General features: G+C 53.7%; 1 protein-coding gene across 2 annotated transcripts in view; it reads left to right on the top strand.

Moving 5' to 3' along the window:
* Positions 1-12,897, top strand: part of COL23A1 (collagen type XXIII alpha 1 chain) — a 326,570-nt gene that overhangs the window by 296,925 nt on the left and 16,748 nt on the right. Inside the window, exons 6-12 of one of the 2 annotated variants that reach the window (XM_072728803.1) lie at positions 1,708-1,734; positions 3,429-3,455; positions 4,777-4,803; positions 9,413-9,529; positions 10,561-10,596; positions 10,897-10,923; positions 11,413-11,439. In XM_072728803.1, coding sequence (XP_072584904.1) covers positions 1,708-1,734; positions 3,429-3,455; positions 4,777-4,803; positions 9,413-9,529; positions 10,561-10,596; positions 10,897-10,923; positions 11,413-11,439 — 288 coding nt within the window. Of the gene's footprint in view, positions 1-1,707; positions 1,735-3,428; positions 3,456-4,776; positions 4,804-9,412; positions 9,530-10,554; positions 10,597-10,896; positions 10,924-11,412; positions 11,440-12,897 lie in introns of those variants that run through there. The other variant, XM_072728802.1, reaches the window with a different exon arrangement.

Here is a 12,897-nt window from a genome sequence, read left to right as displayed (position 1 = left end):
CTCTAAAACCCCAGATGTTACTTTCTCGGGGTAGCATGCCCTCATCTTTCCCAGTACCCCACAGAGCCTGGCAGGCTGTCACCCTGCTCAGAGCTGGTGGCACCCTTTGTCTGTCCTGCCCCTGATCTTTCCTCTTTTTTTTTTTTTTTTTTTTTTTTTGATCTTTCCTCTTTATGCCAGATGTATCTGCACATGCTTCATCTTTGTAGCTACCTTCCTTGGCTTGACTCCACACACATTTAGAGGCACACGCTTTGTACCAGGCCTCATCCAAGCACTGGAGACATGGGGATCAAACCCTTTCCCTGGATGCACTGGAAGACGTGTAGTCGGCACAGTGACAATGCATGAGGTCCTGTGCACGCTAAGGATGTGCTGGGTGTGGGGACGGCTGGCCTGACTCTGGGAAGTGGAAAAGCCCGGAGGGTTCACAGAAGAGGAGGTGACTGAGCTGAAAATGGCACGCAAGGTGGTGAAGGGTGTGCCAGCCAGGCAGGCAGGGGACATGTGCAAAGGCTCGGGGCAGTTGAGCTGCCTAGAACATTTGCGGTGTCTGTGGGGATGAGGAGGGCATGGCAGGGAGGAGGGCAGGTTTGACAGGAACCAGATGGACCCGGTTTGCGGCCCTGCCCTTGGATTCCTGTGTACTCTCACGTGGTGGTGGTGGAGCTCAGGGGGCTTTCTGAGTGGGCAGGGGCTGGACGGGCAGAGGGTGCCCATGGGGGCTGCTTCTCTCGGCCTTGGCTTTGGCCTAAAAGGCCAGGGCAGTGCGGGGAACTGAAAGAGCCTTCGAGATTCTTACAGTTCTGTGTTAGCCTGTTTGGGCTGCTCCAACAAAGAGCCATGGACTGGGTAGCTTAGAAACTACGGAAATCTACTTCTTGCAGGCTTGGAAGCTGGAAGTCTGAGGTCAGGGCACCAGCTTGGCTGGGTTCTGGTGGGGGCCCTCTTGCGGGGCCCCAGGCAGCCGTCCCCTCTCTGCGTCCTCATGTGGAGGACACAGAGGCAGGCAGCTCTCTGGAGCCTCGCTTATAAAGAGACTACTATCCCATTCATGAGCCTCCACCCGCATGACCTAATCGCCTCCCCAAAGCCTCACCCACTCCCAACACCATCACACTGGGGGTTAGGTTTGAACACATGCGTTTGGGGGAGACACGTTCAGTCCCTACCAACTTACATGTGGCAGAACCCAATTTGAACTGGCTTTAAGAAAAGCTGCTGATGAACAGAAGTGGGCAGGGGTTGGTGGTTTCAGCTTTAGACCCTTTGCCTTGTTTTTTCTCTCTGTCTCTCAGTTCCGACTTCCTCTCTGTTGGCTCTTTTTCAAGCCACATGGTACCCCCAGGAGCTCCACCTTAGCCCCACCAGGAGAAGAGAGCCCTCTTTCCCCCAAAGGGCCACCATTCAAAGTTCCAGACATGATGCTCATCCCTGAACCAGTCACCCTGGTTGAGGGAATGTGACCACGCACCTGTGCGCAGATGCAAGTGGTTCTGGGGAAGGAGAGAGGATCTCTTGTCTGAGGAGGGGATTCTGGGCAGCAAACACCCAGATGCCTCCACTCCATGTCCATGCAAAACATATTCAGACCATGGGCTTATGTAAGGCTTTGGTCTTTGATACTCTGTAGTGTCTCTGGGTAATAAAACACACAGGAAATGCCTTTCCAGTGTGTAACCTCTGCTCTTTGTCTCTCGTTTCCAGGGACCACTGGGTCTGGATGGCAAGCCTGTAAGTGATGACAGGACAATTCTATGTGGTCCTGGGAACAGGCCTCTTGTGGGGCTGGAAGTGATGGGGGGGGGGGGGGGTGCCAGAGGGAAGGGACCACTGGAACCTGGCTCATCATGGAGACGTCATTTGGGCATCAGACTTCAATTCAAATCCAGACCCACTGCTTGCTGACTATGCAGCCTTGGGGAGGCCCCTTCACCTCCCAAGCCTGGGCTCTGTCAAGTGCGGTCAATTAACCCTCCCCACATTAACCAGTGGAAAAGTATGGATAGCACTATTCCTGACATCTAGTCAGCCTTCAAAGCATACAAGCCCCTCCTAGCCAGCCCCAGACACAGTCTCAACACTTCAGTAGTAGGCATTGGGCTGGTAAGATCTCAACACCTGGATGAGTAACCTGGGGTCCACAGGCATTTTCAGCAGAATGAATAAGCTGCTCAGGGAGACAGCATAATTAAATAAATAATTGGATGTGGATAGACAGGCAGGTGGGTGGATGGATGGTTGGATAGATGGATGAACAAATGGATAATAAATATTTGAATGGAAGGATGGATGGACGGATGGACAGATGAATGGGTTGAATAGACAGATGAGTGAGTGGGTAGAAGGAAGGATATATGAATGGATTGATGGAAGATGAATGGATGGGTGGAAGGATGAATGGATGGATGGATAGATGGAAGGAATAAACAAAGGTAGGATGGATGGATGGATGGATAGATGGCCGGGTGTTGGATGAATAGATGGATGAACAAATGGATCGATGAATGGTTGGATGGAAGGACAGACAAATGAATAGAAAGATGAATGGGTTGATGAACAGATGGGTGAGTGAGTGGATGGAAAGAAGGGTGTATGAATGAATTTATGGAAGAGTGGATGGATGGATGGAAGGAAGGATAGGTGACTGGATGGATGGATGGATGGATGGATGGAAGGAAGGAAGGAAGGATAGGTGACTGGATGGATGGATGGATGGATGGATGGATGGATGGATGGATGGATGGATTTATGAATGGTTGAATAGAAGGACAAATGGATAGATGGATGAATGGGTTGATGAACAGGTGGATGGGTGGGTGGGTAGATGGCAGGAAGTAAAGATGGTTGGATGGAAAGAGGTAATAAGTCAATATTTGTACCAACAGTCGGATGCATGAGAGAGTAGCTGAGTTAGTGGGTGGACAAATTCATGATGGTCGAGCAGATAAGGGAATGAAGGAATGAAGGAAATAAAACAAGTGATTGAGGAGTGGTCAGATGATATGTGCAGTATTAAAGGATGGAGGAATGAAAGGACTGCCTGGATGGACAGTTGTTAAGTGAATGAATGAGTAAAAGCACTACCCACTGAAGGGATAATGGAGAGTTAGGGTTCAGCAGCCACTGGGCACAGCAGGTTCTGAGCTGGGAGGGCTCTGCTTTCACAGGGGAAGTGACAGCACATGTGCCCCTACCCCAACTGAGAGGTACCAGGGGGACCCCCAAGTCCCCTGCCTCCCTCATGCAGAAGACCGAGGTGTTGTCCAGCAAGGGCAACCCTCATTAACAGCAGACAGACTTAAGTGCTTCCCCACCCAGCTCAGCCTCACAGGCCCTTCTGCCCCCAAAGCCTTAGGGAAACCAGAAGGGGAGCCAGCCCAGTCCTCCTCGCTCATGCCTGTTCTTTCTGCAACTTTTTTCTCCAGGGACTTCCAGGGCCCAAAGGGGAAAAGGTAAGTGATGCTGGAAGCTGTCTGGATGTAGATATGATGAAGGACACCAGAAAACTGCCTCCAAACCCCAGCTCCAGAGTGTGGCCTGGGCATGTCATATCCCCTCATAGAGCCTAAGTTTCCCCATCTGGAAAGTGGGACTGATAGTGCCCCTGTCCTAGTGGTTACAAGGTTATGTTTAACAATTTAAAGTCCCAGAGGGGTTACACTGGAGTTCTCCCAGCACCAGAACATGACAAAACTCAAAGCACAGTCTTCCCAGAATGAGAAGCTTCTAAAGCAAGTAATCATGAAAGGGGGGTGCCAGGAGAGCCCTGGGCAGGGGTGATCGAACAGTCACTGTGGGTGGTGTTCTTTGCGAGGAGTGCATGCCCCCCAGGAAAACAGATGATGGACTGCTGCCCCTGTGATCTCTACAGCCCCTGAGAGAAAGGCTTCCCTGACATTTGGCACTAAATGAGACCTCCTAGTGCCTCAGAAGGGGAGAGAGGGGAGACCCAGTGTCCCACAGCAGGGTCAGAGCAGGAAGGGCCCAGAGCAGACGCAGCTGTGGCAGGATGCTTCTAGGGAAGGGCTGGGTGAACAGGGCCGCATCCACCCCAGCGCCCCGCTGGGGTGGGATGTGCGTGCTGAGATGAGGGCAGCCAGGGTTCCAGCCCACCAACAGAGCTGGGCCAGACGTGGGACCCAGAGCTCAGAGCATCAGGTTTGCATCAGGACTCCACCACCAACTGTATGGCTTTCAATGGGTTAGCCGGCTCTGCGGGCCTCAGTTTCTCCCTCTGTCAGCTACAGCAACCTCACAGAGTCACGGGGGAAGACTGCATGAGGTAATGGTCTGAGTGTCCTCTGTAGACGTGAGGCACACCTGCGGTTGGCAGGAGCGGTGATTTCTTCCCTGCTGGCTCTGGCTGAACAAAGCAGAGGCTTCGAAACCAGAGACAACTTGGTGTCTTGGCATCTATCACTGCCCCCAAACTGGGTGACTTAAAACGATCAAGTAATTGCCATGCCTCACTGTGTTGAGGTGCCAGGATTCCAAGAGGACGCAGTGGGAATACTTTATCTCTGCTCCACCAGGTCTAGGGGCTGGCGACAGACAGCACACCCTGCATCCGCTGGCTGTGTGACCTCGGGCAGGTTACGTAGCCTCTCTGTGCCTCAGTTTCCTCATTGGAAATGGAGATTAAAAACAGAACCCATGTGTTTGTTACACTTTGGTGAGATGATGTGTGTAAAACAGAGCACAGAATAAACCCTCAATACACATGACAAAGTAATAATAGTAGCAGTGATCTGTCTTCCTGTCTCTTATTCTTAGGGCACACCAGGAGACTTTGGCCCTCGGGTAAGAACCGATGCAAGACCCCCTCACCCACCCCATGTACTTTGTGTTATTGTATAATAAGGCACATCTAGCATTTCTTCTGGGTCCTTACACATATCACACAGGTCCACAGGCTCTGCCCACTACCCACACTCTGTCCTGTGTGGTTTCACTGAAGTGGCTGCTGGCTGGAAGCCCCAGGACCTGGGCTGGCTGAGGCTACCCCCCACTGCACACATGGGTGTCTCTAGCAGACAGACATCCCAGTCATACCACCATGGATGGGGGCATGGAGGAGGGAGGTACAGTGGAGCTAGTGCTGGCCCCAGACCATCCATGGCTGGCACCCTGGGCAGGTTACAGGATCGGCAGCCTTGAACCTAAAGCTCAGCTCTGCCATTATCAGCCCACATAACCTTTTTTTTTAAAAAAATTTTTTTTATTATTATTATTTATTTATGATAGTCACAGAGAGAGAGAGAGAGAGGCAGAGACACAGGCAGAGGGAGAAGCAGGCTCCATGCACCGGGAGCCCGATGCGGGATTCGATCCTGGGTCTCCAGGATCACGCCCTGGGCCAAAGGCAGGCGCCAAACCGCTGCGCCACCCAGGGATCCCATAGCCCACATAACCTTGAGCGACTCGCTTTCCCCTCTGAGACTCCGTTTCTCCAACTATGGTAGGTGGGAGTGACAGCCCCTGCCCCATGCTGCTGTGGCAGTGATAAAAGTAGGCACCCAGCACCCAGCGTGGGGACAGTAGATAGATCCCCTGGCCCACAGTGCCTCCAGGACCCAAGGTACCCAGAAGTGCTTCGTGCCAATCCTGGGATCTCTTCAACAAAGCAGAATGGAGACCCCAGTGGGGCAGGCCCCACAAAGCAGATCTAGGCAGAGGGTCACTTAAGTGGCCCTTGACGCATGCCACCCCCCCTTCCTGCCACAATAGGGGCTGAGGTCTGACTGCAGCTGCCCAGAGGAGGGCAGCAGAATGGCGTACTCCCAAAGTGTTTTCTTTTTCTTTTTTTTTTTTTTTTTTTTTTCGTTTGTTTTTATTTAAGTTCGATTTGCCAACATATAGTATAACACCCAGTGCTCATCCCATCAAGTACCCAAGGTGTTTTCAAGAAGGTATATGGGGTGGAAATTGTAGCCAGGTGAGTGAGTCACCCCCAGCTGGCATCTGCAAGCACTGGAGGCAGGGATGGAGCAAGGGTGGGAGGTGGGCACTGAGTGTGGGGGATGGACAGGAGAAACAGCTGCAGAGCCAGGGGTGGGCTGGGTCCCAGTCCCAGCTCTGTGGCCATGACATAGCTCCGAGCCCAGTTTGTGCAGCCAGGTTAGGAGGGCCCACACCACAGGGGCTTGTGAGTAGGAGCTGAGAGCACCGGGCTGGCCAGGCTGAGTCCCCAGGACCAAAAGCTGACACATTGTCCCCAAAGTCATAGAAAAGGCACCCACATTGAATTTTGTGGCCGCCAAGAAAAATTCTTTGCTCACTTTCTAGTGGATGTGTGAAAGCTGATCTTCTAAAATGGAGTGCTCAGTCCTCTACACACTAGAACTCACCCAGCCTGGGAGTCCTGAGAGATTCTCTCCACTCTTCATGGGTATCCTCTTGTTGTCCCAGTGTTGTTTTGTTTTTTTAAGACTTTATTTATTTATTCACGAGTGACACAGAGAGAGAGGCAGAGACACAGGCAGAGGGAGAAGCAGGCTCCCTGTGGGGAGCCCGATGCTAGACTGGATCCCAGGACCCTGGAATCACCACCCGAGCCAAAGGCAGACCCTCAACCACTAAGCCACCCAGGTGCCCTGTCCCAGGGTTCTAGCCATCTCTGAAACAACTGACACCCTAGAAAGCTCTGAGCCTTAAAAGGACAATGTGTCACTGTCCATCAGGATCCTGTGGGGCAGTGGGAGGGATCTCTCTCATCAAAGGCAGAGGCTGCTGGCACCACCACCCCCACCCCCACCCCCACCCCTGGCTCGGTCAGTGCGGCTGTTGGCTGGGAGCTCGGCTGGGGATGATCTCTGCAGTCAGGGCTTCTCCCTCCATGGCAGTGGGCTTCCTCGAGGGGCATCCCAAGACTAGCATTCCAGGAGGCTGGAAACTACCTGCCAGGCCAGTGAGGAGCTATATCTGGAGCAGACATGGCATCCCTTCTACTGCGTACGATCTGTCCCGTCATTCATGGGGCCCATCCAGAGTCAAAGTGGGGGAAGAGGAGCATCCCCAGCCCTTGATGAGGAGTGCTGGGGTCCCATTGCAAGGGGCCTCTGGGATGGGAAGGGGCGTAGCAGCCACCTTTGGAGAACATCGTCTGCCTCTCTCGGTTGCTGGGCTGGGTTAAGTGATTTTGTCTCCAGAAATCACCTCATCCTTTTCTAAATGACCTTTCTGCCTTCCTGACCACACAACCTGCTCACTGGCTAGATGGTTTTCCCACGGCTCCATCCGGGCTTTATAAGTAGAGAGCATCAAGTGTACAGCCGCCGCATCTTCAAGGTAGCCTGGCCCAGTGGTGTGTCCGGGCCTGCTGGTTTGTGTGCTCCCTTGACCCACCCCTGTGTTTCCAGGGTTAGACCTCAGCCATCCCATCCCAGCGCACAGACAAGGCAGCTGGCCAGCCTCATGTCCCAAGTACTCAAAGCAAAGCCTAAAAACCTCTCCTGGGGCCTGCTCAAATGTCTGAACCCATATTCCTCCTCAATGCATAGAGTCCAGGCCAGTGGCCCATTGTGGGGCCCCTGGGCTGTGAGGGGGAGCAGAGCGGGGTGGGTGGCTTCAGATTCTTCCTGACACATCATAAAATGAAACTGCAGTTACCCACCACCATCCCCCCCACGCACGGGCGAGCTAACCAACCCGGCGGTTTTCTTCACCTTGGACTGGACTCATAGCCTCTTGGTCGGGACCCTGGCAGTGTCACACCTGAGTGGTGGACACTGAGCGTTCCACTTAACTTTAATTGGGAAAACAAATGAGCTGTCTCTGAGGTACACTTGCCTAGAGAGGCGAACTTTCGTGTCATGGGATCTGAGGGTTACAAATGTGTCAAAAAGCTGTCGCTTGCCTCGGTGGCCAGAGGAAGTGCTGCCTCTCCTTGCTCTGTAACCCTGGGTAAACCATCACCCTCTCTGTGCCCTACCACTCTATCTGTAAAATGGGACAATAGCAATGCCCTGGCCAGGTGGTCACAAGGGTTGGGTGAGCCAGCTTTTGGGAGGTGCTCCCTCATCAGTGCTGGGCTACACAGCAGGGGTCCCTCCACAAGCAGCTTCTTCCTTTCTTGGCTATGGGACATTTGGGGGCTGCTGTCCCTGTGAGCCAGGCTTGCCCTGTTGCTATACCTGACGCCAGTACTGGAAACGTAGCACTGAGGCAATAGGAAGTGCCGATGGCACCGTGTCCTCCCTCCTTGCAGATGTGGCCACAAGGCGAAGGTTCTGGATGCCTGAGGTCTGACCTAGTACTAACATTGGGTCCTTGAGTCGGAGATAGGATGCTGCATGACAGGGACCATATGACCCTTCGATGTTCTTCTTTCTTTTTCCCAACATTTTATTTTATTATATTTCATTATGTTTATTATATTTATTATATTATTATAATATTTATATCTATATGTTTATTATATTTATATATTATATATACTTATATTAAATATATTATTTTTTACTTTATTATTTTATTATAACTGTAGGTGTACAATTAGTTGTAAGAAATAATAGCCCGTGTACCTATCATCCACTTCCCCCCAGCCCCTCCCAGTGGTGTCACCTTGCCTCCCCAGAGCACAATCTCACAGCCAGGAAATTGTTACACTCCCCTTGCTTTATTTGGATTTCAGCCATTTTACTCCTCTGGGTGTCTGAGTCTGGTCGATGCTATCACACCCATAGATCCCTCGTGCTGCCACAGTCACCTCCCTCCCCCTCCCCCATCTCTGACCCCAGGCCTCCATTAACCTGTGCCCCATCACTGTGACTTTTCCATGTCAACAGTGTCGTGTAGATGCAGCCATACTGTAGGTCATCTTTGAGATTGGCTTATTGGCATTTGGTGTCATCCCCTTGAGATGCATCCAACTTGTTCACACACTGAGGGACATTTGGGTCGCTTCCAGTGTGGGGCCCTCACACCTAGAGCTGCTGTGAACCTGCATGTGCAGGGTTTTGTGTGAGCCTGAATTTTTCTCTCTGGTTGAGCACCCAGAGCACACTTCCATCACCTAAGAAAGTAGGAGCTGACCAATGAGGAAGGTCCTCCAGGACCTGGAAAGGTCCTTTCCAGGAAGAAGGGGGTCGCTGGGGCCCACATGCTTGCATCTGCACCCAGCGTGTCTCATCTCTTCTCATCTCTCGTCATCTCATCTCTCAGCTGGGCTCCAGGCCCATCCCTTGGGGTATAAGAGGTCCAGTTAGCCTCTTATGCCAAAGTATGGGGACCTGTCCCTTCGTGTGGCCACTAAGAGGTGGTGAGAATCCCAGTGACCAAATGGTTTCCTCTGAGCCCACCAAGGGCTGAGGAAGGGAAGGCATCAGGCTGTCTGTCTGTGGAGGCTTCTCTCTGGAGACTGGAGCCCCTTCCCTCCTCCTCACAGTCCACCGGGCCCCATCTCTTCCAGGGAGACCAAGGGCAAGATGGAGCTGCTGGGCCTCCAGGGCCCCCTGGACCCCCTGGGGCCCGGGGCCCTCCCGGCGACACTGGGAAAGATGGCCCCAGAGGAGCACAAGGCCCAGTGGTAAGAGAGGACACGGAGGTGGGACACCCCAGACTTGGTTCTGTACCTTCCCAGACTCCAAATCCTGACCCAGAAACATCCCCAGCCATAGCCTATCCCTAGTCCAGACCCAGGCCCTTGCCTAACCCCAACCCCAACCCCAATCCAGCACAAATCCACTACAGCCTCATACCTAAATGCCATTTAAGACCTTGATCCTTGGGATCCCTGGGTGGCGCAACGGTTTGGCGCCTGCCTTTGGCCCAGGGCGCGATCCTGGAGACCCGGGATCGAATCCCACATCGGGCTCCTGGTGCATGGAGCCTGATTCTCCCTCTGCCTGTGTCTCTGCCTCTCTCTCTCTGTCTGTGACTATCATAAATATAAAAAAAAAAAAAAAAAAAAAAGACCTTGATCCTAAACTCACTCCCAAATCCTGGTCCACACCCTCATTTCTGGCTATTATGCAGACCCTAACTCTGATCCCTGACTCCAAACCCAGCTCTTACCCTACACTCTAACCCCAAATAGAGCCAGAGACCCTAAACCTGACCTTGGCTACGATTTCAGCCCTGAGACCCGTATGTGGTCACTTCCTCCACAGTGGGTGCCCTCCACTTCCTCCACTTCCTCCACTCCCTCTCTGTCCCTCTCTCCCCCTCCTTTCTTCCTTCCCTCCAGTACTAACTAGTTAGGCTCAATTGTCCTACCCAAACCCCGGAGGCCAGACTTCATTGTAAGCCCTTCCCCTAAGGCAGGGACTCAGTCCTGTGCTTCCCCTCACATGCAGAGCCAGCTCCTCCACCAGACTGCCACCAGGGTCCCCTCTCAGGGCAGCTAGCTACTCCACGAGCTCATCCACTCCTATTCCTGTGGGGCACCTAACTCCCTGAGCCTCAACGTTCTCATCTGCAAAGTGGGAATGATGACAGCCACTCACAAAACAAGAGACTACTTGGAGCCCTGGCCCAGGGCCTGGCAGGGGGAGGGGGCTCAGTGAACTGCAGAGCCCCTGCACCCCCTTAAGAGGCTCCCCGCTTCTGCCTCCTCAGGGTCCCAAAGGAGAGGCTGGACGGGACGGCGACATGGTCAGTATCCGGGGGCTGGTAGGACCGTGGTGCCCAGCCCGGAAGCCCCTGTCCCACTCACAGCCAGCAGTGGGGAAACAATGGGCCAGGCCCCCAGCCCTGCAGCACACCCACCACACTGCTCTCAATCTGCAGGGAAGCGGCCCTAGGCATGGGGAGTCGGGAGGCGGCCTAGAGCAGGCGAGGCCCTACCCCCTGCTGTCTGGCAGCTGGTGTTGTCCTTTATAAACTGAACATGAGGAAGACACCCAGAAGCAGCTCCCAGCAGCCCATTTAACACTTTCTCTTCTCTTGTTCCAGGGCTTGACAGGACCCCCAGGCCCCAAGGTGAGTGCTCCTCCCTGTCCCCTGCCCCAGGCCTGGGATGCATGGGGTCCCCAGTGCCCACCCCCCCACCCCCCCACCCACCCCCACCCCCCCACCCCCGCCAGCTGCCAGCCGCAGGTCATTCTCTCCCTGAGCAGGGGTGGCAAGGAGAGCTATGGCCTGCCCCAAGGGGAAAGGCTTTCCTTGCTTTTTCCCTCATCTCGGAAATACCCCTTGAGGATGGGGCATCACATCCCCACTTCCTCAGGCAGTGACTCATCCAGGGTCACTCAGCTTGTGGGTGGGGGGCCAGGGGAATGGGACCCAGTCAGGAGTGGAGGCCAGCACTGTCCGACCCACCATCCATGTGTACCCCTCTAGGGGCTGGGGGTTTCTGGGCTGTACCCAGTCATTGGGGCCACTTCCACCAGAGGAGCAGGTAGCCTGGTTTTGGGGCCATGCTCTGAAGGCTCTGACCTCTCTCTTGCACTTCCCCTGCATCCCCCTCAGGGTGAGCCCGGCATTCCTGGAAAGAAGGTGAGGGGTGCCCAGGAGGGGCTTCTGGGTTGGGGGTGTGGGCAGTAGCTGGGGAGATGAGCAGGGGCTCCCCATGGAGCAGGACCGGGGCGGGGGCGGGGGGGGCCGGTGGCGGCCACAGGGAAGTTGGCACCAGCCCTGAGTCCTCACTGTGGATGGCTGCTCTGGCCTCCATCTCTGAAACCAGGATGTTGTTTGTTCATTCACTTGCTCGTCCTTTCCACAAACACAGCAAATTTGTTCCTACCTCAGAGCCCTGGACAGTGGTTCTCAAGGTGTGGACCTGGGGCCAGTGGTATCAGCATCGCTAGGGGCTTCCTAGACAGGCACATTTGGGGGCCTACCTCAGAGACACAAGGGGTGGGCCACGGGGATATAGGGATTTACAATAAATCCATATTTGGTCTCTGGATTTCTGGAACAGTGTGCCTAAAACCCTTGGAATATCCTGAGTGATTAACCTAATTTGAAGATGTCTTGTTATGTGAATTAGGTGACTTTGGGACCACTCCACCCCACCCCTCCACCCCTCCAGGGTTGGAGGTTGAACCAGTCTCACCAGTGGCCAGCGAGCGATTTAATCAGTCATGCCTATGTCATGATGCCTCCATAAAACCCAAAAGGATAAGGTTCTGAGAGCTTCTGGGTTGGTGAACACATGGAGATTTGGGGAGAGTGGCTCCCCTAGAGAGGGCATGGAAGCTCCCCTTCCCCACACCTTGCCTGATGTATCTCTTCCATCTGGATGTTCCTGAGTTCTATCCTTTCTAATAAACTGGGAATCTAGTAAGTGAAGCGTTTCCCTGAGTGTTGTGAGCTGCTCTTGCAAGTTCACAGAACCCAAGGAGGAAGTAGTAGGAATCTGCAATCTATGGGGGTTGACCTGAAGCACAAGTGACAACCAGGCTTATTCCTGGTGCCTGAAATGTGTGGGTTAGTGGGAAAGAGGAGACACTCTTGTAGGACTGGGCTCTTACCCTGTGGGATCTGATGCTCTCTCCAGGTAGACAAGTATCAGAATTGGGTTGAACTATAGGACACCTGGCTGATGGCAGAGAATCACTTGGAATCACCATCAGAATTGGCGACCAGAACTCGTAGCCAGGGTCTAATCAGCAGCCCCCCTGAGTGATGCTGGCATGCACTCCAGTTTGGGAACCACTGGCCTGGGATGATCTTCCCCCACCCAAAAATCTGTCCCCTCCCGCAGGAGACCATCCCTCCAAGTTCCTCCAACCACCACTCCCTACACTCTCTTCCCAACACTGCTTCCACCCCCTGGCATGGTGCTATGTGTTTATCGGGATATTTCTTTGCCCTCAGGCCCCTCTCACCCACTGAGTGAGGGACCCCATCTGCCTAGCCACAACACTGCTCACAAGATATCTGTTGACTGAACAATGAATCCCCCCTCCTCCATCTGGCCATCCCTTCCTTTGGTGCACAGCTGCTGGCCCA

Source organism: Vulpes vulpes, chromosome 12, assembly GCF_048418805.1.
Source record: "Vulpes vulpes isolate BD-2025 chromosome 12, VulVul3, whole genome shotgun sequence".
Taxonomy (NCBI): Eukaryota; Metazoa; Chordata; class Mammalia; order Carnivora; family Canidae; genus Vulpes; species Vulpes vulpes.
Note: the sequence above shows the minus strand (reverse complement) of the source record. Positions and strands in the feature narration are given on the sequence as shown.